The sequence below is a fragment of the Rhinichthys klamathensis genome, unplaced genomic scaffold (genome assembly GCF_029890125.1).
Source record: "Rhinichthys klamathensis goyatoka isolate OS25496 unplaced genomic scaffold, OSU_Roscu_1.1 h1tg000191l_1, whole genome shotgun sequence".
Lineage (NCBI taxonomy): Eukaryota > Metazoa > Chordata > Actinopteri > Cypriniformes > Leuciscidae > Rhinichthys > Rhinichthys klamathensis.
In genome coordinates, this window is record NW_026606717.1 from 2,663,521 (window position 1) to 2,691,316 (window position 27,796).

Genomic DNA, 27,796 nt, shown 5'->3' on the forward strand with positions numbered 1-27,796 from the left:
AGACTTTAAATCAGTCAATATACATATACAATGTGAACATTGTCTTGTTAACATATTAAACAATTTATTCATTAAAGACAAAAAGTATTATACATGCCATACCATACAGTTTATTGCTATTTGTGGTTTGCCAGAGGAGGATGGGCTCCCCCAGCTGAGTCTGTTTTTTTTAAGCAATCTTTGCCACAATCTCCTTGCTACTACAGTTATAAACCGAAAGCGTCTGCTATTCTCCATACAGATACAGCACTAGCTGCAGCGTCGCAGCACAGTGCATCAGGAGTCAGATATCACTTATCACTTATCATTCCAATGTTATCTGTAATACCGGGGTTGTCACAAGTTTATATACCGTGTGAAAATTTCCTCACCATGACATCCTTGATATGCCTCCATTGATGTTTGTGACTAGCCTGACCAAAAGGCTAAAATGGCATATAGATGCAAAGCCCCACATCTTTGAAATGTTTGAAATCTGATTGACATGGCTTCAGGTGCACACCTTCAATAAATCGGAGAGCAACGATGAACAACAACCAATAAAATTGTGAGAGGAAAGAAAGAGATATGGCAAGAGGGAGCTAAACAAATTCAACTGTGTTTCTCCTACCACAATCTCGTCCATTTTTTTAGTCATCTTTTTTCAGTGATTAGTGCAAAATCAAACACAAACCCATTCTCCATGCTGTTTGTAGGGCCCTATGAAATCCGTTTTATTTTATCCCAAACTCCGCTTTACTTTTTCTCCAAATTCAATTTTTGCGGTTTAATTTTTCTGGATTCTGTTTTTTTTGTCTGTTTTTGAATTTTTTGGACTTCCATTTTAATGGTTAAATAAAATGTTAGTATTCAAAAAGTATGTCTAATTAATTGAAATCATGAAACTTATACAATTTAACAATAAATTATTACAATTTTAAAATAAATTGCATGTTTAGAGCACTATAAAATGTTTATTTTTTCTCAAATTCCATTTTTTTTTTTTGACCAAATTCTGTGCTTTCTGTTTTAAGTTTTCTGGATTTCATTTAAATGGTTTAATTAAAATTTTAAAATCAATGATTTATGAATCAGTTCTATGAAATATCTCATAGAGATAGCAATCTGTTGAGCGCTAGTCTGCTAGTAGTTGGGTAAAGTGAGAGCACCATCATTTCCTCAACATGGTAGAAAACAAGAACTGAGTCTTTAAATGCGTGCAATGTCAGAAGCGTACCTATAATGCCTTTAAATATTGTCTCCGTAGGCAGCTCTCTAGGTTTTTGAACATAGCTATAATGTCATGTCCCATGTGCCCCCAAACTGTTGCGCCTTTCCCAAAAATAGAGAGCCCCTCCCTACTAGCAATCTGTCCTCAGGGGCTTTAAAGAGAAAGGGTCAAATCTCAGTGACTTCAGTGTCATATCACATTATTGCCAACTATCACATCTTGTAAGAGTGCATTAGATCATGTAAGAAGCAAAGAACCGTTAGATACGCAGCCTGGTGTGTCATGCATTTGCAGCGACATATTGCACAGTGTCTCGTGTATATATACAGACGAGTGGCTTCTGCCTGTCATTTCCAGTCTGTTCTCTTACTTCCTTTATCACTGAAATGACAGCAAAAAAAAGAAAAAGAAATTGTATATATATATAGTTGGACTTGACTTGGTGTTGGCTGACTTTAAAAGAGCATTTGTGTTCATAGATGCTGAAATTTAAAAAAACATTTTGTGGCTTATTTTCAATTTGATCGGTTCATGATGTTTGGCCATTATAGTCTTCAAGGATTAAAGGATTTGATGGGAGTTTGACTGTTATCGATAAGGGCGTTTTATGAATGTGTGTTGGTCATTAAAATCAATGCCAAGGTTACCACACAGAACTTACTCTGCTATTCTTCAAGGCTGAGATTTATTACCCAGAAAACAGACATTGGTCAACAGTCAAGAGCTCTACTGCATCCCACAACACTGAAATGGAGAATCACTGTAAGCAAACAGACTGAGAGAGAAACGAGGAAACACAGATGGGTAGAGACAGACGGTGAGATGAAAAGGTAGCTCCCACACCTGTTTTCAACCAAGCTATAAAAGAAAAGAGAAATCCTCACATACACCTGCACAGCTCTTGATATTTTTGCATGTGTTTGGCATAAGCGGTTCATTTTTCCCTAGATATTCTTCTCAAGTTTAACGTCTCATAATTACCCTCACACACAACTTCACACAACCATCCAGGACGCTGAAGCATCGTGCTGCTTTGAACTTATCGCTTACGGGTGTTATCAAGGGAACTTACTGTGGCCCACTCCATTTCCCTCAGATTTATCTACAAACCACAGGTGCCCAGTCACCATGGGAACTACTGCACTTCTGAAGAGGTTACCCAAAAACCTGCTGACTGTGATTCTCCAGCTGGCCAGTGTGTTTGCTACCACTGACATTCAGACAGTCAAGAGATTTTGAGAGGACTCACAGCAGTTTTCTACTGCGCTACCTCTACCAAATTTGAACATTTATAGTTTAGATACTGTGCTTTCTTTATGTATTTTCAAAGCCAAATTTGCTGTCCACCATCATTCCCGTTTGCTTCTTCCACCTACATTTCCACTTTCTTTTTATAGCTTTACTATAGGGGGAAAGAAATCTGAAATGTTTATAATACAGTATCTGAATTTATTTGCTTAGACAGTAATGAAAGCACATAAATATCAGCTTTTTGCTCATATTGTTGACCTAAAAACCCTGTTAATTAGGCATGTACAAAATGCATATTTTCAAAATCATTGAGTTGAATGTTTAGGCAAGTTATTTATTTAATTTTCATTGAACACCATTGTATTTTTCAAAATATCCTCCTTTTTGTTTTACAGAAGTAAGAAAGGTTTAGAACGATATGAGGATAAATTATGATAGAATTTTCCTTTTTGGTTGAACTATCCCTTCAAGAAAGCTGGTTCATCGAAACAATGTGTTGGGATTTGAATTTCGTAAGATTCCTTTTTTTTTTTTTTTTTTATAATCTACTACACCAATGTTTAGGGATTTTAAAATCTGAGATAAAGTTTGTGCAAATTTGACAAATAAAGTTGAACTCAATTAATTATTTTGAGCTTTAAAACATGAACCTCCAGGAAATAAATGGTTCCTCTATATATCCTGTCTAACACAGATCCCATTCCATAACTAAATGATTTATAATTATATTGTGAGTCAGTTATTTTGTGTTCTTTTCTGTGACTTTAGAGCTGCATTCAAAGTTTATTGGCAAAATGGCATTATTAAGCTTATTGTGATTAACCTGAACAATTAGAGTTAGAGAATTGTGTTTGATCTTGTTACAGTTGATTTGAGTTGATAATTGTAGTTATTTTGGAAGTTTGAAGGCTTTAATTGTGTTCTGCGAGATAATCTTGCCAATAAAATTTGTTTTGTTTGGCGGCCTCATGTGTTGCTTAGTTGATGCATGACTTATGATACCCCCCATTTTGTGCGGGGCGACACAGACGCACACTCACTGTGTCCCCCCAATCCCCCCCTCTGTGCCCATGATCCTCTTTTGCCTTTGTTTGTCATGTTGGACACCGATATGATAAATCTTCACAAATGTCACTGACCGAACTATTGTGAACGCAGATGCAGCAGATCAAGAGGGAATGCGAGAGAGGAAAAGGTTGGGAAGAAAGAGAGGGGAAAAGGGAGAATGAGTGAGAGGGATTGTGCAGGAGTTGCACTGTGTTTGCCTGAGAGGATCAGTCCTGAAACAGAGCTAACGGCTGCAGTCCAGCTTGAAGACCTGCCAACTCACACTCACAGAGGACAGCGAAAGGCAACAAGATCGCCTGTGTGTGTGTGTGTGTGAGAGAGAGTGTGTGGTTTGCAGCTCTTGTGTGTGTGTGCTGTTGTCTCCTGGTCTGCCACAGGTGTCTGCTCTGTGTACCCGACAGATAAAGGAGTGTGGTGAGTGATAAATTGCGCTTGTTACGGTGTGATTTGTCACTCTTTTTCCCACAGTCGGACTGCGTCCTCTCCCATCTTTCCTCCTTTGATGGTAGACAATAAAGTGCCACTGCAGATTTTCTCTTTCTCGTCCACTCATCTGAAAAAGGATGTTAAATCATAATAACAGTGGGGCAAGGCGTATACATGATTTCACCAAGTGCAACATGTTTCTGGATCAACATTCCAATCAACCAATCAGATTTGAGAGACAAGTTTACAGTTTATGTGAAGTTTAGGCTCACAACCAGGGTTTGGTGCTTCTACATCATTGTTATTCATTTCCTGCTGATCAAAATACATTGATCCCGGAACATGTCTTATTGGCAAAATCACTGTGACCGGGTATACGCACATATCTGTGCATGCGCAAACATTTTCGTGCATAAATCGTGATTCATCACTGAGTTAACACTTAACACTCGAGTTAACACTGAGTTAATTATATGACGCACATTTTTTTGTCTGCATCTGTTCATTTAAAAATACATAAAACAATGCAATTCAGATACATACAAACCTTTCAGTGTATAAACATACTATCTTTTTAATATATTATAACTTGGAATAATGTAACATCTTAACAGTCCTGATATAAAAGTCTCATTTAAAGAATGGAATGGAAACTTATTGTGTAGTTTGACCTAATCGCTTATTATTATTTATGTAAAAATTATTCTATTTATTAAGCCAGGTTTTGGATAATAATTCATTATTCATAACAATGTGGAATGAAATAAATAGTTTTAAAATAAGAACAAGTACAAATAAAAGTAAATAAAATAGAAGTCATTATATTTCTGTTTACCTGCATGTCAATGTGACCATTAAACGACACCAGAGAACTGTGAACGTGATAATTCAAGGAAATATTTTAGGTTAAAGGGGTTAGGCTAGTTGACAAAAAAAGTGTAGGAATTCCTGTATTAAGTCCACATTCACAAATATTAGAAATAGGGTAAGAACAAATGGCCCTTTTTTTTCTGTGCGAGGACATTTACACAGCAGTAAGAAAGAACACTTGTTCATAATTAGTTGTGAATGAGAGCCATTACATTTGGAGTATGTGTGTGTGTATGTGTGTGTGTGTCCTTGTCCTTGTGGAGAAATTTTTTGGTCCTCGTGAGTGGATGTGATGTTTTTTGAAAATGTAAAAATGCAGAACATTTTCAGTGATGGGAAGGTTTACAGTTTGTACAGTATACAAGCCATTATGTCTATGGAAAGTCCCCATACAACATGAAAACACAACGGGTGCGTGTGTGTGTGTGTGTTATGTCCACAGCAGGGCTGAATGCTGTCATAGACACAGAGAGAGGAATTGATTAAATTAGTCACTGTAGACATGACATGGAGAGCCCCGATGACACAGTTCCACTCCAGCACAGCAGTTCTTTTGACTGTTGGCTGCACACGAGTGCAGATAGCATGGGGTGGTAAAATGTCCAGAATATATCAGCTGGCCTTGCTCCCAATCACAAACCCAGCATGTGCTTGATGGTTTGATCATGTATCTGAATCCCTTTCTCAGCTTGTTGTGTCATCACCATGGCCATCCAAATGAGAAAACCACTGCAGCATTTTACAGCTTGATGTCGTCGTCGTATTGAAGATTCATAATATATTCACAATAATTTTGTTATAAAATTAACCATTATTGTGATGATTTTATTGTTTTTTTATTTGGCCATTAAGCTTCTTGGAAGGTGACATTAGACTGGTTTTATAGGTAAGATGAGTATTGATAGCATCTAAGCTGTTAGGCTACCTTATAAAAACAGTGTTAGAGTTGATATGTTTTTATCATTTACATTAATAATTAGTTGATCGATTCAGAGATCTTTGCATAAAAAGTTTTTGTTTTTTTTACGCAAATGTCGAAAATTATTACAGTGTGTTCTTAAATTGATGCACATCATTTAATTAAATTGTATATATTGAATTGAATATATTGAAATTATTAAATATATTTTTTGGTTCATTTAGTGATAAAAACAGGAAAACATGGCTTGGTTATTCTTAATTTTTTTTTGTATTTTAAATTAATTTTAAATGCTAAATCTACTTGGCTACAGTTTGGTTTAAATCCTTCCTCTTATTGGAAAAAAAAAATCTTTTGAGCCAATGAAGTGCAAATAAATATTGTAACAATTTTTCAAGATATATAATTTTATATTTTCGCTATATTGCGCATTCCTACTGCGTGCACACAGATCGTCCGTATGTTCTATCTGTATGTAGCCTGTTCATTAATTTAAAAGCCACATCAAAGCTGACCTCCTTTCAGACCAGGGTTTTTAGAGTTGAAGGTTTTTTGGAGCGTCTCAAAGCTTCACAATTCTCCCTTTTCAATGTGGTATTTATTCTACAAGCAGCTGGTTTTGATGTATCTCTACCTTGTATTCCAATGCTCCATTTCTCAGTTTTCATTTATGTTTTCTTTTGTCTGCCCGTCTCATTTTTGTAGAACTTGTGTCAGAGTTTACTTTGTGAAGAGATTGAAAATCCAGAGAACAAACATATGTGAAAGAAAGTGTCTTTGGTGACAGTTTAGAAGCAGATAGTGTTGCCATCTAAAATCAGTGCGGCTGGATTTATGCTGCACATACTGTACAGTCCTGCTCTCGTTTGTTTCCTACTCCCTTTGTCAAATAAATAAATAAATAAGAGGAATCATAAAAATTGCGTTTTGAATTGAAACTAATTATTTTATTCAAAAGGTTACATGCCCTTTCTTTCTTTCGAGCACCAATAGCTATGTTTCCATGCATCTGCCATTTTGGGATATTGCATAAAAAAGTGCACATAAGAAACTTATGCGCTCAATTGAGTCGGATTTATTCTATATGAAAACATGCACATGAATGACGTTTATGGAAACACATTTACCGAATAAATTCCTCAATGCACATCAAAGAAGACATGTGACTTTGCGATGGGACGACATATGGATGACAAACCATCGGACCGATCTCGTTGCACAGCATCTGAAATGCTGTTTTGGTTGTTCTGAAATGCCTGAGCAAAGTCTGTCATCAAAGTGGTTCAGTATAATAACCTCCCCGAACTGGACAGCAGCATCTGCCTCCAAAGCAAGATAACTTTATTGCGTTTCATGTGTGCGCTCTGAAGCGCAAATAATTTATTATATAGGAAATTATTTTATACAGTGGCTTCTCCTACTGCAGCAACTTCCATTTTTCTTAGTGATATTAAGCGCCCGTTTATCAGGAAGTGACAATTTTGTTCTCTTCGGCTCACTGGAAGGAAACAGTGTTTTATTCGATATTCCAATTTTGCGCTCAAGGTAAATTCGCAACTTTGGATGGAAACATAATGTCTGTTTGTAGCGTCTTTTTCAGCAATAGGCTTTATGCCACAGCTTCACTACTTCCTGAACTTCAGCCAGCCCTTTGTTTCCTGTCTGTCATTATTGGACAAACTGATTAATCCAGGTGTGCCTGGCCTCAGTAACAATAATCAGGCACACCTGGATTAATCAGTTTGTCCATTAATGACAGACAGGAAATAAAGGGCTGGCTGAAGTTCAGGAAGTAGTGAAGCTGTGCATAAAGCCTATTGACACACACACACAATTTCAAAAGGTGTGAGTCATTAGTATTAGTATAGTACAAACCAAGGGTATCTACAATTTTGAGCGGGATAAATTATTTTGTCTCATAAAATATAACTGTGAAATGGAGAAAACAATGGTTGTGATTCACTTTAGTTTGTTGTAATTTCATCAAACAGCACCAACTTCACTCCATAAAGTAACACACTTTTCCCACTGTGTGTGTGTGTGTGTGTGTGTGTCCCCTTCAGGTCGCCCCCTCCCTCCCACGCCTTCATCCAGTCTGCTTCCCCCAGCCCCTCCTCCCCCCTCCGCCCCCCTGCACCAGGCCGCCATCTCCATCAGGGAGTGTCAGATGCCCCTTTTGGACAACGGCTCATCCCATGCCATACTGGACCCCCCTCCTGACGACGAGTTCTCCCCCAACTCCTACCTGCTCCGTGCACAGCCCCCCACCATCGGTAAGAGCGTCTCACTGCGCTGCCGCATTCCCCATCTCATCCAGCACCCTACCATCATCATCAAAATCAACACTACGACAATGAGCCGTCCTGTACAAGGCTGTCCCGTTGCCATAACCCAGATTTTAGGAATAGGGTGTAAATTAGATTAGGGTTATTATTATCCTGTTCTTAAAGGCGAGCTAAAACTGTGTTCATGATACGTTTAACTTCTATTATGGAATGTATTTCCAACTAAAACAGAACCAGAAATAATGTTTGACTTTATCAAAAGGGATTGTACTGGTAAATGAAAACTAAGCAATGATATCACATAGTATTGATTTTGGTAAAATGATTTTTTTTTTTACATTTTGAAATATGAAAAACATTTTTCTTTCAAAGTAAAATGATTGTTCATGCACAACTGAACCAGGGACTATTATATATATATATTTTAAAAAAGTCTGATTCTTTAAGAATCTGTCGAATTAGTTGTATTATCTAGATATCTGTATTTATAAATTGGATGAAATTGGTAAACGTATAAGTTTACCTAAAATTAAATGTATTCATATAACTGTACACAAAATGATTAACACTACCTATGCTGGATGGAAAAATGTATAATTTTATAAAACTACAAAAGTTATTTCTAAATGTCTCTTCGATTTCAAAGGTTTCATGCTCCCTGCAGCTAATAATGAATTGTGCAAACACATTGTGTTCAGCACAAACAGTGTTATTCTCGTTACAAGTGCAGTCTCGGTCGTATCTTTTAGTACCTTGCACAGTTTTTGCTCTTTTTTTAAAGGATGAGGGCAAACCTTTCGGTGTTTGCATTTGCATTCAGCATTGTTCCCCCCTGCTGTTAGAGAGCCTATCAGAGCACAACAAATGTTTTTTTTTGGTCAGAACCGTTCAGCTGAGAGCCACGGGTCAGGTGAACTCTTTGCTTATTTTTATCACAAATATTTAAGCGCTTGGTTCATATTATCATTTACACTCATCCAACAGTTGTAAAATTCTGAATAACAAATATATCAATAATAGATTACAAATATATTTGACATTTTGTCAATATATTTTTGTCAACATTTTGACATTTTGTCAACAACATTTTGTAATATCTCTATTATAAAAAGCATGTGCATTTGGCACAGGTGTGTGTTCATGTAAACGGGTGTTGTGTTTGAGTGCCGTCAGTAGTTTGTCACGGGAAAGAGATCAGAGACGATTCTAGCCTGCCACCCTCGGCCCGCAACAGCGCTTTTGCTCTCTCTCCCAATCTCTCTCTGTAGCGCTTTCTCTTTCTCTCTCCATACGCTTGTACTGACAGTCCTCCTCCTGTTTTCCGTAACCTCTTGACCTAAAACATAATGCTGCTTGAATATTTAAACTTATGAAAGAGATCCTACTGATTTCTCTGATAACCTTTTTTGTCATTTTGTCCTAAAATATTTCATTTGTATTAATATGCTAAAACTATTATTAGTAATGTAAAAAAATGTTGGCTCCAAAAAACAACAAAAAATGTCCTTGACTTTAGTGAAATCTGTTTCTTACCTTAAATGTGAAAAATTTTACTTTGCATTTCTTAAAATTAGTAAAAAATGACACTGATATCTATTTACAGCATTGTTATTATGTGAATATGAAATCTCACTTTGCTTATTTTATTTAGTATAAATCGGATTGGATGGTCAATTAATTAGTGTGTGTGTGTGTGTGTGCAGAGTATTAATTATATTGCTCTTATTTACCTTATTAATTATATTTTTCTTATTGACCTGTGCATTCAAAGTAATTTGTTTAGAACATAACACATTATTCATGCAGACACCTATAATAGATTTAGTATTGTAGTTTCCAAACTACAAGTATTGTAGTCCCCCCCCCCCCCCCCACACACTTGTTTATTTATTATAATATAATACCACATAAATGGTATAATCATGCATATATTTATCTTGCATATATGCATGAAAAAGTTATTTTGATGCGCAACCATCATACTGGTTGTTAATATTAATAAATATATAATAATGGATTGGCTGTAATAAAAATGCTATTGTATCTGCCAAATTTTCTATGATGCATAATGTTCAATGGTACAGATGAATAATTTGTTTAATTTTTATACCTAGCTCTAAAAATGAGTGAAATAAATAAATAAATAACCCATAAAATTCTCTGTCTAATACTGATATTTAAAAAAAACTGATATTGTTCAATACTGATATGTTGTATTTTTTTTTTTTTTTTTTTACACAGTTTTTCTATGCATGTATATGTGAAAAACGGCACATCATTTCACACTAATGCAATGTTTTTTTTGTCCCCTCCCCCCATTTTTTGTTTTGTTTAATATTATCATACCACATAAACGCATGTAATTAATGCGTGTGTTTGTGTGTGTTATACAGTATATATATATATATATATATATATATATATATATATGTGTGTGTGTGTGTGTGTGTGTGTCTGTTTGTGTGTTATACAGTATATATATATATATATATATGTGTGTGTGTGTGTGTGTGTGTGTGTGTGTGTGTGTGTGTGTGTGTGTGTGTGTGTTTTATTCCTAGTGGGTTTTAATTAGGAATTCTTTTTGCTCAGTAGTAACGGTATATACACACATTTTACATTAAAAACCTTTTTTCCTGTGTGTGCTTAACCTATTGTACTCTAATCTGTTGTAATCAGAGCAACTGGATTTTTAGAATAATGCTTTATAATCATATTCAAATAATTGTTACATCTGGGCAATTAATCAAATAGCATGAGATTGTAATTATTTACCACATGAATATGATAATATTAGTCATTTTTTATTTATTTCTACGCAGAGAATCTTTTATTAAATTGTATAATTTATTGAATCAGATTGAAAAATATTTTTTTCACTGCTTTCTCTTGTTCATACATAATGAAACCTGATGCAGGATCACGGGAAAGATATATTGTGTTCTACACAACCTAGCAAACAAACACGTATCTGTTTAATTGAATTATGAAGGCTGTGGTGATTCCAGTTAAAATATATTAACATCAAGCTTTGACACTTTTTAAAGCTAAGAGTGTTAATTAACTTTGAGTCTTTCAACACTCTTTGAAAACATGCAGAATGAGAAAAACCTTTGATATTTATATCAGCTGAGTTTTTTTTTTTTTTTTTATCAGTCAGCATAGCAGAAATAATATGGATCATATCTTATCTGCAGCGGCTTCTGAAATGGGTCATCATTTTAGAGAAGTGAAATTATAGGCCTATTTTTGTTTAAGAAAGGTGGGATTATATACCACAGATGTTTGCTTTTTATATTCAGTAATCCTTTCATAATGAAGGTTCATTACATGACACCAGGCAGTTATATTACTCCTGTGTGCATGTGAAACACTTGCAGACATTTAATATACAGGCGATCATGCAGAACTGTTTTATTCCTCCTCTGAAAACTTAAATCACGGTCAGCTCTAAGAATGCGAATTCTAAGAATTATCACAATTCGTCATGAGTACAGGAAACAGCATTATCTCTGTGCTGGTATTTTTGATACATTTTTCTTAATGTTTTAGACGATAACTAGTATGATGGTTGATTTGTAAAAAAAAAAAAAAAAAAAAAAAAAAAAAAAGTTTAATAAATGACTTAACAATTATTATTTTCTCTTGTATGTTATGCAACAATATAGATATTTTTGGCAAATAAGTAGCTTTTTAATGATTATATGATTATTAATATTATTAACTAATATGATGGTTGCTTGCACATCAAAACAACTTTTTCTTGCATATTTAAGTTAAATCAAATATATTCCTGGGTTGTTAAAAAATTAGGTTGTTTTAATCATGCAAAATCCAAGCAAATAAATGTACTGTATGCATAATAAAATAAAAGATTTTAAAATAATGAAAATGTGTTTGTTTTTTTCAAACAAAATTATTACATTTATCTTGCCTAAATGTTTGCGCTCATTGCATTTTTACAATGGGGTAATATTGTTAAGAATTTACACATCACAAGGAAGCTTGATTTAAATTGTTTAATTAAATTGAAAAAAGTAGCTCAAATAAATACAATAGAATAAAAATACAAACAAAAGACAAATAAAGAGAAAAGTTTTTGAATAGGTCTAACACTAGTATTCATATACAGAAACTGAATAAAGTAATCAAATGGAAAATAACACTGGGTAGTATTTTAGTCCTGAATAAATTAAATACATAGGCTATTAATCCTGATTCCTTTAACTTAAAGTTATATTTTGTTGTTTTGACAACAAAATTAATGACACACACATATGGCTACCGTCACTTTAAGAGCTAGTGCACGGATCCTGTGTTCATTATACTGGCATGCGTTTTATGCTTATTAAAGACAAAAGCGACTATGTTTAGAGTATACTCACGAAGACCGAAATTGACAATTTTGCGTGTTAAAGCAATATAATCCGCGAAAAATAACTTTTGTTACTGGCCAGCTGGTTTTGAGGTGGATTTTCTATGAATGCGAATAGAAAATCATCTCGGAGAGCGTACGAGCACTGATTAGTTTAAAATCGCTTGAATGTTTAAACTGGTAAGACTTAAAAAGACGTGCAAATGGTAAACTTCAGTCACGATGCACTGTTGGCCCGATTGTGCAAGTGAATATTCCGTCATGTCCCGACTCCTAAACGCGAGTGTGTATTATCGCAGCAGCGCTTGATGCTTGCCTTGCACAACACATTTTGAGAGGAGAGATAGAAGACGCGCGGCACCGCTGAACACTCACGCTGTTTGTGAAATTGCGTCTGGCAGAGAGTTGTTAAAAGAATGATTTGATTTTATAATCTGTGTGGATTACGATTGCGGGAACTTCCCGCATTAAAAATGGGAGACCTGCGGGAATGATTAGAATTATGCGCAATCCCGCGCCGAAATTCGAGCCCTGGTTGTATCAGCACGGCTATGACAAGCTGCTCAACATACAGCACAGGTCTGAGGTGGCAGCAATGCTCACTCCCACCCCTGAAGCAAGAGTCATTGGTATGCACTGATGTTCTTGTCCTCGGCGTGCATGTGTGTGTGTGTGTGTGTGTGTGTGTGTGATTATGCTGCAGTGAGACGGGTCGTGCTCAAGCCTCTCAGTCTCAGAAGTGTCATCCACACGGCCGAGGTGTGCTCGGGAACCAGAGCTTAACCTGCGTCTGGGAGACCTGCAGTCTTGTCAGTTCACTTGCTCTTTTTCCCTTCCCTCTCTCCCTCAGCTGCTCCCTCTTTCCTCTCTGTCCTCCTTCCTCTGTCATCCTCTCCCTGTCGAGTCATCCTGTTCACCCAGTTTTCAGCCCTCTGTGCGGCTCGACGCTCACTGCTCCTGGAAAGAGCTTCGCTCTTAGCGTGCTAATGCCGCAGATAAATTATTCATATATGGTTTCTGTGTTGTGCTTTTTTTTGCTATTTCTGGAGTGTCTTGACTGTGGGAAAAAAATGATAATAAGGAAATTGGTGGAGGTTTGTGTTATGACTTGAATGTTTGAGTTCTCCTTTCTCGGCTGTGAGACAAATAAAACGGTTTCATTTGTGTCAGTCAAGCATCTGAATAAATTGTATATTAGGCGACCTAAACATTAGTGGTATAATGAATGTAATTGTGATGCATTCGTGAACGTGTTGAGGATGCGTTTGGGTGACATTTGTAATCAGAGTAGGATGTTATTACTCCCTAATTAGTGGAGGCAAGTGTCTGAGACTGACCAAACAATGTGTTCAGAATAGCGATGAACTTTCTTTCTCTCTTTCACTCACTTATATTATTACATATTTTTTAAAATGAATAAAAAAAGAATGAACAGTTCCTCCTCCAGTCATTGGTCAGGCTGAAAGATATCTCCACCCCAAACTCACACCATTGGCCAAGCTACAGTGTTAGGCTTAATTGGATAGCGATAATAAATATGATATTGCCAATAGTGTTTACACTTTTGGGGGAAATTAAAAGGACAGTTCAGCCAAAAATGAAGATATTTTGAAAAATGTTGCTAACTAAACCGTTTTGGTGACCATTGACAAAAGTTTTTTTTTTTTTTTTTTTTTTTATATCTGCAATATTTAATTCGATTATTTGATAGAACGAGATGAGGGTGAGTAAATGATGAGAATTTTTAGATTTTTATTATATTATATTTTAAACTATCCCTTTAACTACAACATGTATATTATATCTGTTAATTAAACTGGAATAGGAGAACGTATTTCAGTATCTAAAAAGGACACTTTTGGAGCTAAGATGGAGAAGAAGGAAAAAGGCCAGCTGGTGTCCAGCACTGAGCTATTTTTGTCCATTCTGGATTCTCAGTTCTTCAATAGCACAGGAGGGAGACATCAGCTGATCTCACTTCTATCTCTTTGCATGCAGATTCGACTTTTATTGAGAATAAAATCGCTTGATGTGTCAAGACAGTGTATCATATTTAAAATGAATAATTCATTGGTCAGAAAGTGTGGGAACACTGCCACTGTTGATGTATTAGAGGTCTGCACGGGCTTTAAACTGAAGCCCGAACCCGGCCCGTACCCGCGATCATTTAACCCGACCCGACCCGACCCGACAATTACATTTACATATTAAGCCCGAACCCGACCCGAACCCGAGGTCCATTCTGTTTCTCACAGCAAATACCATTTTTTCACGTCTGCTGTCTGTCTGTATTGTGACTGAAATAGCGCGCGAGAGCGGTAGCACATGCGCAAAACAGTTTTATGATATAAATGATATGATAAAATAAAACAAATAATTTATAAAAATTATATTTATATATATATATCATTATCATTATATTTGAGAGAGAGAGCCTGTGTGTATGCAGATATTGCACATCTGCGCACGTATGTAGCCTACTTTCTCTCTCTCGCGTGCCGGTCACCACAGCAAGCAGGCAAAGCACACGGCACGCAAACTATATATAGCCTATTTAGTTTTTCTTAGTTAAACCCGAACCCGACCCGAACCCGAGGCTGTTCATTAAACATTAACCCGAACCCGACCCGAAACCCGCACATTTTTCGGGACCTGTCGGGCTCGGGTCGGGTAGCAGACCTCTAAGATGTATTGGTGGGAAAGACGTTACACTTTACACGGGAGAGCTTGAGAACTTGTTAATTAAGGGTATTGATTGACAGGCACAAAGTCAGTTTCGTTGTTTATGCTTGTTAAACTAATGTATGGTCACGGTCATGATGCTCATCCTGTCACAATTTAGCAGTTATATAATTTTACTTTTATTGCACATATATTATTGAGATATTTTATACAGGCATCAGCCTGACTGATAATTCAAAATATTTTTTGTTTTTGGTTTTTGTGTCAATCAACTTCCAAATATAAAAATAAAAGTAATTAAATGAGATGAAGTTCCTGTCATTTGTAAAATATGAACAGAATCATTACCAAAGTGTAGGGTGACCAGACGTCCCGAAAAATTCGGGACAGTCCTGAAATCTAAGCTCTTGTCCCGGATCCCGAATCCGGCCCTAATTGTCCCGAAAATTATACTAAAGCAAAATCTTGAGTAGTTATTGTCTGATAAAACATTACAAACTGTCCATGGAGGTTGAGTCGTCCTGTAGCCAGCACCCGCCGGCTGCTCATTGGCTGCCACATCTTTTTTTTGTTACTTTTTTTTGAAGTTCTACAAGATACCGGCGCGAATTTAGATATGCATTGATAAGCTAATTTTCATTCAAAATATGAATGGCTATACTATAGTCTTAAAGGTCTGATTTATGCACTGTTACAACAGTCATTGTATTTTTTTTTTTTTATCACAATGACATGTGAGTTCATGATTTTAATGTTGTTTTTTTTGTGGCAGACTAAAGACTAATGAGAGACTGTTGATCTTTGAATAAAAATATGGTTTTTAATTCAGGTTTGAAATTCATTATCTTTTATTATAGGCTATGTAGTCTAATATGATACTATGAGACCTACCCGTACCCCCATCCCATCCCGAATTTGAGCCAATCTCATCTGGTCACCCTACCACAGTGTAATTTGATAAAGACTACTGTTCAAAGATTTGTGGTCGTAAGATTGTTTAATGCATTTATTGGATCAAAATAATAACTGTAATACTGTAAAATATTATTACAAATTAACATTTAAATAACTGTTTTCTATTTTAATATATTAAAATGTAATTTATTCCTGATGTCAAAGCTGTTTTTTTTTTCAGCATCATTACCTCAGTCTTCAGTGTCACATGATCCTTCAGAAATCATTCTTATATGCTGATTTGATGCTCAAGAAACATTTCTTATTATTAGCTAAACATATAGTTGAAAACAGTTGTGCTACTTATTATTTTTGTGGAAACCATGATAAATATTTTGATATAGGATTCTTTGACGAATAGAAAGATGAAAGAAACAGCATTTATATGAAATATGAAAAAATAAATCCTTTGTAACACATTTGATTCATTTAATGCATCTTTTCTGAATAAAAGAAAATCTTATTGATCCCAAACTTTTAAATGGCAGTGTATAAACCATTTTTGGTTGAATTTCCAGGAAAATACATTACTTGCATCATGACATGACAGTAGGGCAGGGGTTCTCAAATTGTTTGGTCACTGCCCCCCGTTAAACCTTTAAAAAATCTACAGCTTGTGATGGGGTCTGCTGAAGAGGTGCTTTTCTATGGAGAGGAACTTCTGTTGGGCTTGTTCAGACGGTGACAATCCAATGGTCTGAAGAAGAAGAACGATTCAGTGGAGTTTGGCGTTCAGTGGGGCTTTATTAAGGCAGAGCGCCAACCTCTATTCACGCACTTGAATGCCGCTGCAACGGCTGTTTTCTTTCCTTTTTTTGCTGATCTGCCGCGCCCCTGCCCCCACCCCCGCCCCTGCAGTACCTGTGTGCCCAACACCCCCCGGAGGGCGCGCCCCACACTTTGAGAACCACTGCAGTAGAGCAATATTTTTGGCTCAGCTCCAAAGGCAGTGTGTGCTGTAACTGTGTAGTGCTCAGTTCCAAATGAACTGCAGTTGCACTTATTTTTATATGTTTTGTAATTACTGTTTCATATATTAGTTCTGTGTCCACATGTTCTGTGTTCATACCTTCAAATGAAAGTGTGAACATGTTGTTGACAAGGTTCCCGTACTCCCACTCAGTAGACCTCTGAAATATTGTTGGTTGTCATATACCGTCTAGCCAGATCTGTCGAGCGAGGGGAAGAAAAAACGGCGGTTGGCGCGTGGAGAATTAGTTTGAGGATGGATGAAAGACAGAAGGTGGTTGGCCACCAATCATGACACCTCATAGCTCTCTCCTTTTCTTTCTCTTTCCCTCTCTTTTTGTAAACACTCGACTCTATAGCACAGAGCTCAATTACCCCCGCTCTGTCTCCAGGCTCCTCCTGCCACATTTAGATTGTGTCTTTTATCATTCCAAATTGACATTTATGCTTTTACTCCTATTGTTTTTCCACCGTTCCCACCGCTCATGTTGGGCAATTTATTTTAATCCCTGTCATGGCATGGCCTATAGCCTAGCAAAGCTTGGCTGCAGTAATTTTACCATTGCCATGCGCTGGAAACAAGAAGCTGCCACGCAGAGCTGTTGTCCCATGTCTCTTCCTCCATTCCTCCGCCTGTCTCACCAGCACTAGCTCATTTCTTCTGGCCCGTTCACTCTCTCTCGCATCTGTCTTTCTCTTACTGTTTCTTTTTACACTCTTTTTACTAATGATGTAGCTCAAGTTAAAGCTGGTGTATTTTTTTCAATGCTAAAATTGTTCATATACCAACTTAATGTGCAAAGACAACAATAAATGAAGTATTTATACTAAATAAATAGAAATGACAATAAAATTATAAATATTAAAAATAATAATAATCCTGACTAGGGATGCTCATTTCGGTTAATTTTCCCGACCGACAACCGCCACTCATTATCCGAGTATTAACCGTTAACTGATAAGATTATAATAGCCTATTGAATTAAATAAAAATAAAATTGACGAGTGTCTGTTAAAAATAAAAAATAAAAATGTTCACGGGTTTATTTTAACGTGCAAACAACAGAACAGATCAACAACAGAACCTGGATTCACATCAAATTTTCACCCACTTGACAGTGACAACAGAGAAAAACAGAATAAAATAATATAAATAAAAAAACATAAAATAGGCCTACACTAAATATTTTTTTTTACTTAAAGTAACAACAGGTAACTTTTCAGCCTTCATAATATATTTCCAAGTCTCTTGTGATGGTACATCGACTTACAATAGGTTGAATGACACGTCTGCCATAGCCTGACGGGGTCTGTAGCGTTTTTAATCGTACTTTTAAACTTCGGGTTTCGGGTAGTAACCGGCGAACAAAGAGAACTACAAAATTCGACTGCTTTACGGCATATACGTCACTTCCACCACCACCTCCTTAAAATCGGACTTGCGAGCCAAATGTTATAGTCATGGCCGAAGCAGCACAGAAAAACAAGAAAGCAAAGGTTTTATCGGAGCATAGCAAAAAGAGAAAAAGAGAAAGTGATCGCGTTAAAGGCAGAACGAGGATCAACATTGCAGAGCTGCCAACTCTCACGCATTGGCCGTGAGACACCCGCTTTTGATTGGTTTTACACGCTCACACGCCACACACCCGGTTTCTCACGCTAAATTGTCAACCCGGTCGGTCAAATGCCTGAAAGATGAGTTTATCTATAGATCTCTACCTGTTGAGCCACTCGTGATCGACAAGTTATACCGCAAATTAGTTCAAATCTCCCGGAATCTAGAGCGAGCGCGCACGCGAGACAGAGACTGTGCTGCAACGCGCGCGGACGCCAGAGAGAGAAAGCGAGCGAGAGACCTTGCGTGTGCAGGGAGCATCGAACCCCCCATCGAAAAAAGAATGCCTCTCTCTAACCTCTCTAATTCGCTAGAGTAGTAGCGAATTATCAATCTGGTAGCTAGTAAACGATATTCTAGTTTTTGATGGTTAGCTATCGCGATAGTATTCTCGTTCTGATTTGAACTTTGCAATCGATGAAATGCCAATAGCAAATGTTTGACCTAAAAAGTGTAGTCTACTCAACATGTACAAAGAAAGGAGGAAGATTATTAATAAAATCATATTTTAGGATACCTAACATGTCTGTGATATTTGTTTATTTGTCTTGCCTCAAGCTATAATGCAAATCGATTTGTAAAATTTGCAGATTCATTTATGGTAGCTTGATATTATAATATTGACGATATATGGTTATTATCAACCACTCAAACATTGCATTGAAGTATCATATAGATTCAGTAAAACGGTAACCAATAGACTAGGCTACTATAATGACGCTGGCTTGTAAACGCGATCATTTGTCGTTATAAAAAAAAATAAAACACATGAAATTATATTCATATGACATGCTGAAATATATGCCACTGTACCTGGGATGAAGACATTTCACACGCGACGCTAGCAGAACACCTGCATGTGACCTCCTCCTACAGTGTTCAGGGCTATCATGGTTGTCAACAAATGCACGTGCATGTAGGATGACAGTTTACGACAGTAGTAGAGGACAATACTGTTTCCCAACTGTAGGGGGAGCCCGAGAGCAAAAAACGACCTGTTGTTACTTTAAAGAATTAACAAATTAAGATGACAAAAAGAAATCACTGAATCCGTTTGAAGCTTTGAAAAAACGGCAATTTTTTTTCCTCCAGACTAAGTTTTTTCGTCAAATAAAAATAGCAGGCCTACCTACATGAAGGCCTACATGAAGCGCAGCCTGTTGAGTTAGACCCGCGGCAGAAAACACCCTCTCCGATGGCACAGATGTCCCGGGAACACAGAGATAACGTCTCGCTAGAATGGCCAGCTTCGGGAAGCGACTTTCATTTGCTTGTGGATGTTTGCTTCGCAAGTGATATTGCATTGTACTTGTAACTACTGCTGTATTTTAATACCGCGTAGCATATTTTGCAAGTAACTTCGTCGCCCTTTCTGTCGAAATGGTCCCACACAGTACTTCTTTTCGCTCGCTTGCTTCATTTTGCTTGCTCAGCAAAATATGTCTGTAGGCACGTGTGGTTGCGCGTTGACGTGCGCGTGTTTTTTTTAACCATGCAGGAAACTAAAAATTTAAAAAAAAAAATTAACTGTTAAACCGTTTAACTGGTAGTATTAATCGGTCAAATTTTTTACTTCCGGTTAACGGTTAAACGGTCAATATGAGCATCCCTAATCCTGACAAAGCAGTTTCAACCAATGGCATGAGTTTGGGCTGAGACTGTCCAACAGCAGACCTAAAATATTTTTGAAAATGTTCCAAATCTAATTGTTACATTTTATTTCGTATTTATTATACAGATACTTCTCTTGTTCCTGGTTCAGTAAAAGTAACTGAAACTATAGATATCATCTCTCTCTCTCTCTCTCTCTGTGTGTGTGTGTGTGTGTGTGTGTGTGTGTGTGCGCGCCTGGGGGCGTGGCAAGAGACACACTTTCTATATTATTTAGCTTGATTTCCGCACGTTGCTCATGTAGACAGACAGAGGAAGCTGGAAAGAAATGATATTTTCCACTATATCTTCATAGCAGTTTCTCATTTATATGCCTTGAATGTAAATGTGTCTTTTTGTTTTCTTTTTTTTAGAGAAGGACAGGCTGGCAGGAAGAGCAGGAAGTTTCAAATCAGGCGAATAGGCCTTTTCTAAGCCCACATAGTGTCGCTTTCCCTGTGTTGCTTGTCGAATATTTTGTCTGCCTCCGCCGTTCGCTCGCTGAATCAAAACTCAATTATTCATAAACAGTGCTAAATGGTTAAGAACGGAAAGCGGAGGGAGAAAGAGAAACAGCCTTGTGAAAAGAGAGAGTGATGGAGGCTGGTAGGAAATAAATGGATGTCAGTAGTGGAGGACAGAATAGCTTCACAGCTGTTTCGTGTCCCAATAAATCAAGGTTTTATGAAGCTCGTGTTGAAGCGGAAGTTTTGACAGGGAACGAGCTGCAGCAGAGCAGAGTCTGTGACCTTCTGTCATGAAAGGGTTTCTTTCTCAGCCCCAAATAAAGCCATTTTACTTTATTTTTACAGAACTCAATCAAGGGTGGGTTTTTTTTTTTGTTATTTTCTTTATTGCAAGAAAAGAAGAACCACCCTGACTGTTTTTTGTCCCAGTGCTTTAGGTTTAGAATAATGGTTTTACCAAATAATTGGCGCTGATATCAGCTATCGTTATTGGCAAAAGTTTGTATTTTAATGTTTATTTTAATGTATTTGTTTGTATTTTAAAAATACATTTACAAATAAAGAAACATAAGAGCATGGTAAATGATATAAATCTGAAACGTGTAATATACACAATATTAAAAATGATAAAATAACATGAAAAAACAAGACTTGAGTTTTCATTTTAAAAACAGATTATAATATTTTTTTCCTTTATTGCGACAGGATATAGAGTAGACAGGAAGTGAAGTGGGAGAGTGAGGGGGACGGAATCAGACTAGTCCGTAAGCCGGGACTCCGACATATTATCAATCTGTTATTTATATAGTTTCACTCTTTAGTTATATGTATTAGGCAGATTCCACTATTGGTCGACCTCTAGTCCACTTGTTTATGTTCAATTAAGTTGCCAGACAGCAAATTCATAGCTACACACCCTGGCAATCAATATCTGTTTCCACAGGCGTCTTAAACGACCCCCTGTCTTCTGCCTCCTGCTTGGGTACGACGTGCACATTACAGTGAGAGATTTTGTATTTAAGCTCTTTCCCGTAACTCTGTGCTAATATCAGTAGTCGCCTGTAATCTCTCCATTACTGTACTGACTTTAGCGCCGTTCTCTGGCTGTGCACCGTGAGCTCCACAGTCTGTAGAATGGAGGCGCAGGAGCGGCCCATTGTCCCTCTGTGATTGCAGTGTTTCGCACTGAGACCCCTGGCGAGCCGTTCTCTCATGCGAACGAGAGGAAAATCCCACCAGCGCCCTCCTTCATTTGGCCATTGAAGGCCACTGTCACAGGCTCCCATTCACAGGGCGCTTCTTCTGCGCCTGTCGCATCAATTTCCTCCGACTACGCCAGGTCCCCTTGAAAAAAAACAAAGAATGAGGCCTCGGTTGTGGCAGCGCTTTGAGCCCATAAAAGCGCAAGTTCCTCCATGCCTTTGTTCCAGTGTGTGGAGACTGGCCTGGCTGGTTTTGATGGCCATGTCATCAGGCGATAATCCAGTGTTTTGAGCACCATTGTTGGAGCCGGAGAGTTCCTCCAGAGTTCCTCTGGTGCTGTAAGCTGAGAGAGCAGGGCTTTGTGCCCGGCCAGGTTTTGTCGCGCTCCGTTTTTAGAGCGCTCTGACACACTGCATGTAGAGAGATTACACAGCCCTGGCCCTCAGACCGTAGCCGATCTCCCGTTGGTCTAAAATCCTCTTTCATCTCGGAACCTCTTCTTAAGGGACACAAAGGCACTTTTGAATCCCCTGCTTTCCCCTCTTTTCACAGGCTCCTGGAAGAATTTGCTTCCGTTTGACCTCATGTCGGGAGGTGTGGCGGAGGGTGTGAAATGCGCATTATCATATTCGCTGTGTTATTTGCAACCGTTACGTCGAAGAAAAACAAATAAAGGTGGAATATATGACAGAAATAAACCTAGGCCTTTTATGGTAGTTCATGTGGATAATTGATTTTTTTACATTTGACACTCAGGAATGGAGACTCATCTGTTAAACCTCTAGGCACTCTTGACTGCACTATTTGTTCAGAGACTGTCAAGTGGGGCAAATATTTTCATTTATGTGCTGTGAAAAATCTTACCGTCCAATGTATCTCAGTTGTTAACAGGCTGAGATAATCACACATCTTTCTTTCATACGTTAATTAAATGAACACATACTATACACACACTTTACATGCCTAAATCATAAAACACTGCAGGCTTTTTTTATTATTATTGTAAAGTCTCTAAATTATGAAGGTTTTGTTTCATAAATTAGGTTATATTGTATTTTTATATTATATTATGCATTACATTGTTATATTATAAAGATTGTTATATCGTCACCTTCCTAAAATAATTGCCTAAGTCATTTGAAAATGAATTTATTTAAAAAAAGGAACAATAATAAGAGGGCCAAAATGTAGAAAAATAAGCAATTTGGTGACATTTAAATTAGCAAAAAGTAAGATGACATTCTGCTAGCTTGTAATGTAAATCAATGAGATCTTTATAAATGAATAGCAGACTTCTTAAATACAGTGCATATAAATATCAGTTGTCATGCTACATCTCTTAATAATATGTCTTAGTAAAATTATATTTAAATGCTTAGTTTTATGATCAAATGCGTAGTTTTTATGATCAAAGCTCTATAGTCAATCATCAATGTACAAAGATGTACAATTCAAAAGCATGATGTATCATATTTAATTTATTGTCAGAGTAAATGTTCTAGTAAATGTTCATCTCATATAATAACAATATAAATATTCTTACTTTTACTTTCTAAAAATCAGTGAAGATTTCACAGCAAAAAAAATTTTTTTTGTTGTTGCAAGCATGTCATGATAGAAGGCAATACAAATTCTTGTATTGTAGTTTTCATAAGTGCAGAGAATTCAATCTAATAAAAAACCAGACTTGTTTTATTTTTCCTCCTAGCAATAGATTTGATCAAAGTCTTCTTTTTTTGTCTGCTTATCTTATTATCCATAATTGATCCTTCTCTCAGTTGCAAAATGTCTAGCATTTCACCTCTCCTCCTTTGGGTTACAATCATTTCACGCATGGCTACCGAACGGTAAAAAGATTACAGCTGCATTGAATCAAAATAACCTAAACAACTTGATGTTCCGAATCTGTGGTCTGAAAACATTTTACAGACAGCACCCTATGAGGTAACATAAAGGAAGAGATGTTCTGTGATTAATCTCTCTTCTCTCTCTCTTTCAGGTGCGTCCGGTCATCACAGTCAGACCTCCCTTCGACCTCCTCTGCCTCCCCCGCACAACCACCACCAGTCATCGGCTAATTCCCTCAATCGCAATAACCATGCCAGCCGGCGGAACCTGCAGAGCCACGCACCTACCGCCGCCCTGGCAGATGGACCCTCCACCCCTGAATCCGTCCAGCTCCAGGACAGTTGGGCTCTCAACAGCAGTGTCCCGCTGGAGACACGGTTAGTTTCACAAATACACCAAAAGATACCTGCTAGGGTTTCTCAGATTCCTTTTTCGGGAAACTATATCATGATGTGTGATGTGGATAAACATACTTTAGTTGTCATTTAACTTTTTACCCGTGTGTTATGTTCTAATAAAGGGAATGGTATTGTCTTTTTTTTTCTTCTTTTTTTTATCTGCATATAATAGGAAATTCTATAATAAAAATTATATTATTAAGATTATATAAAAATAATAAATAAAAATGAATAATTATTAAACTGAATTAATTATTCATTTAATTATGTTATAATTTATTTAAACATATATATTTAAATATGTGATGTTATAATTTCATTTGATTTCCTAAATTAAATTATATAAAATAAGATAACCTATATTTGTTTTGTGATTAATGATACTATAATTATCAAATGTAAAAAAAAAATTGAAAGGAAGAAAATTAAAAGCTAAAAGTGAATGAACTGTATATATTATTATTATTATTATTTCTAAACTCAACCTGAATGAACACTTACTACTACTACTACCACTACTACTAATAATAATAATAATAATAATAATATATTATTTTATTTTTTTAGATTTTGGAAGTAGATTATATTTTGGCAGTCACTGCATGTAATTAGCCCCCGGTCTACAGGGCACAGACACAAACGACACAGACTCATATCACCCACCCTTCTAGAGACCCTCAACAAACACTTAGTCACAGCCTGTCACACTCACACACACTGGATTGTGTCTGCTGGGTCTCTGTGGGTTGTGCTTGTGTTTGATTACTGTGTAGTATAGGGTATCTTTTCTTGCAGGACTGGAGGGTTGCTCCCCTTGACTCAACAATACTCTCCTCTATTGCTGTATGCACTATTTATGAGACACACACTCTTTTCGTGTCTATTTCTTGTTCTCTTTCTGTCTCTCTCTCTCTCTCTCTCTCTCTCTCTCTCTCTCTCTCTCTCTCTCTCTCTCTCTCTCTCTCTCTCTCTCTCTCTCTCTCTCTCTCTCTCTCTCTCTCTCTCTCTCTCTCTCGGTTCCCATCACCCCATCTTTCAGATGTTTTATTCACCAGGTGCTCCGATACACACCACAAACCAATTTCTTTAGTACCCCACCCAGCACCACGCTGTGTGTCCAATACCGTGTCAGCATATGTGTTCACTCCACAGAATCCACGAACACGTATAAACACACATTCGCACACACTCCACGTCCATCAGCACCAGTCACGTCTATCTCCACAGATACCTTCCTCTCTCGGTCTCTCCGTCGCTCTCTCCCATAAAACAAATTGACACTCACTTTCAGATGAAGCAAGCACCGCCTGAAAAATAGGTCATGCGATTGCACGCATGCAAAACAGGGCTGCAACGGCGAGCACGGGATACGAGAAGTTCTGCTTTGAATGCTAGAGTGCTAGCAGGAGAGAGAAACAAGGCCATATGGTGACAGATTGGTTGAGAGTCACAGAAAGTGAGGAATGTGCAGCTGTCACATGAAATAGAGTGTCTTAGTGGTCGGGATTTTGTAGCCGAGGGGACCGCAGGTGGAGCAGGCAAAAGTTCGGAAGGAGTTTTTACCTCTGACACGCAGCTGCATCACAGTTTTGAGTGGCTGCAGGTTTGCTTCTTCAATATTCTCCATGCACACACAGGCAAATGCACTCTCAGATCCTTCAAACGTATCAAGCTGCCTCCAGACGTTGGATGGTCTACCCACAATCCCCTGACACTTCAAAGCCCTATCCTTGGCTGGCAGATTAGAATGACTTCTTTCAGGGCATATGGACGTGACCTCCAACAGCCTCTACCTCATATTGCTTTGTCTGTTAGACAGCCCTGTCTGCCACAAAGTGCAAACCCAGCACTTCTCACGACAGTTTAATGAGATAAATACCGTTGGGTATTTACAGAGGCAGTTTAGAGCGACTCTTAGCTCTGCCATCTTTTTGTAGTGGAGAGTCGGTGGGGTGATTTGACCCACTTGATGCTGCTGTCTGACTTGTGGTTGTTTGGACTTGTGAAGCAACCTTTAAAAAAAACAGCTGCTAACAAAAAGTTGCTGACTGACTTAGTGCATAAATAATACATAAATAGTAAACGTCAAAAAATAGTAAACGGAAGCGTCAGCGCACACATTACATACAGTAAATATATAATGCTTTCAAACGCTTGAGTGAGGACAGCTGTACCCGCCCTTGCAATTAGCACAGCAAAAGCAAATATCCCGAAAATGGGAGAAATCATTTTAGTGATTTCTTAAAGGTGGGGTATGTGATTTGCAGAGGCGGACAGAGTACACAGCTTCGTTACTTGAGTAAAAGTACAGATTCCCCTTGCTAAATTTTACTCAAGTACAAGTAAAAGTACAACAGTCAGATGTCTACTTAAGTAAACGTACTGAAGTACTTGTTTTTAAAAGTACTTGAGTATCAAGAGTACAAGAGTAAATTTTCTAAATATTGCATTATTACTGCCACAATGTCAAGTCATCTTCATTTATAAAGCGCTTTTAACAATGGAGATTGTTTCAAAGCGGCTTTACAGAGATAAACATAATTTAAGGTAACAGAGATTGTTTTGGCTTTATAGCGATTCTTGAATAATGTTATTTCCAGCTAAAGTTAGTTTTGATTGATTCACTTCCGGCGAAATGATCATTTGTTATTAAATTAGGGGCCGCTAAGACGACGCCGTTCTCTCTAAACAGACTTTAAACTTAACCTGTGATTAACGCTGATGGCGTTCACATGCGCATTAAGAATTCATTCTATTATATGTGTTCGAATATATGTGTGCAGGTTTGTAATTACCTACAAACCATGCCTAAACAAGCTACTTGTCTTTGCCTATAAATTTGATTTGATTATCACTTTGGGGTAGGTACGCGAACCGTGCTTACATTTATGTACAGAAACGTCCTACATGGAGTTATGAAAAATGTTAATGTTAATACCTTTGATAATCTAAAAGGAATTGAAAGTTAATTCAAGTCATTTTCATCTTTTTACCATGTTGCTTTATTTAACATTTCTTACTTGCCCACAAGGCAATGCACAATGGCAACGCTCTGACAAACCTCTGGTAGAGTTTTAATGTTTTTTTTGCACCCACATTTGAACCTGTTTCGTCCATGGTTTCGTCTCTTATCTAAATCTGACCATGGAGTTTACTTTAGTGTCAGTTCAGAGCTGAAGGTGAAGGTGATTTGCTGATAGGCTGTCCCAATCAGTGGCGCCTGTACAATCCAATCACGTTTGAGAGGGAAAAAACAAATTGAGGGTTTCCGAGATTTTTCTTTTTTCCTTTTTTTTTCTTTTTTTTTTTTAGAAGTAACGGGTACTCACGGTTATGGATAGAAATGTAGTGGAGTAAAGAGTACAATATTTGCCTCTCAAATGTACTTGAGTAAAGTCATGAGTAATCCCCAAAAATGATACTCAAGTAAAGTACAGATCCCTCAAAATTGTACTCAAGTACTGTACTCAAGTAAATGTACTCCGTTACTGTCCGGCTCTGGTGATTTGGAAAACGACGGGCAGATTTTGAAAATATACAATTCAAATGGTCCTACCTTCTTTCCTCCAACGCCGGCTCTGACTCCACCCATTCGAAGAACATGGA

The 27,796-nt window shown here is 37.3% G+C and overlaps 1 protein-coding gene across 1 annotated transcript in view; it reads left to right on the top strand.

The window, feature by feature from the left end:
* tenm2b (teneurin transmembrane protein 2b) overlaps positions 1 to 27,796 on the top strand; it is a 300,496-nt gene that overhangs the window by 197,999 nt on the left and 74,701 nt on the right. Inside the window, exons 5-6 of the mRNA XM_056262103.1 lie at positions 7,808 to 8,017; positions 23,944 to 24,169. Of these exons, the coding sequence (XP_056118078.1) occupies positions 7,808 to 8,017; positions 23,944 to 24,169 (436 nt within the window). The remainder of the gene's footprint in view (positions 1 to 7,807; positions 8,018 to 23,943; positions 24,170 to 27,796) is intronic.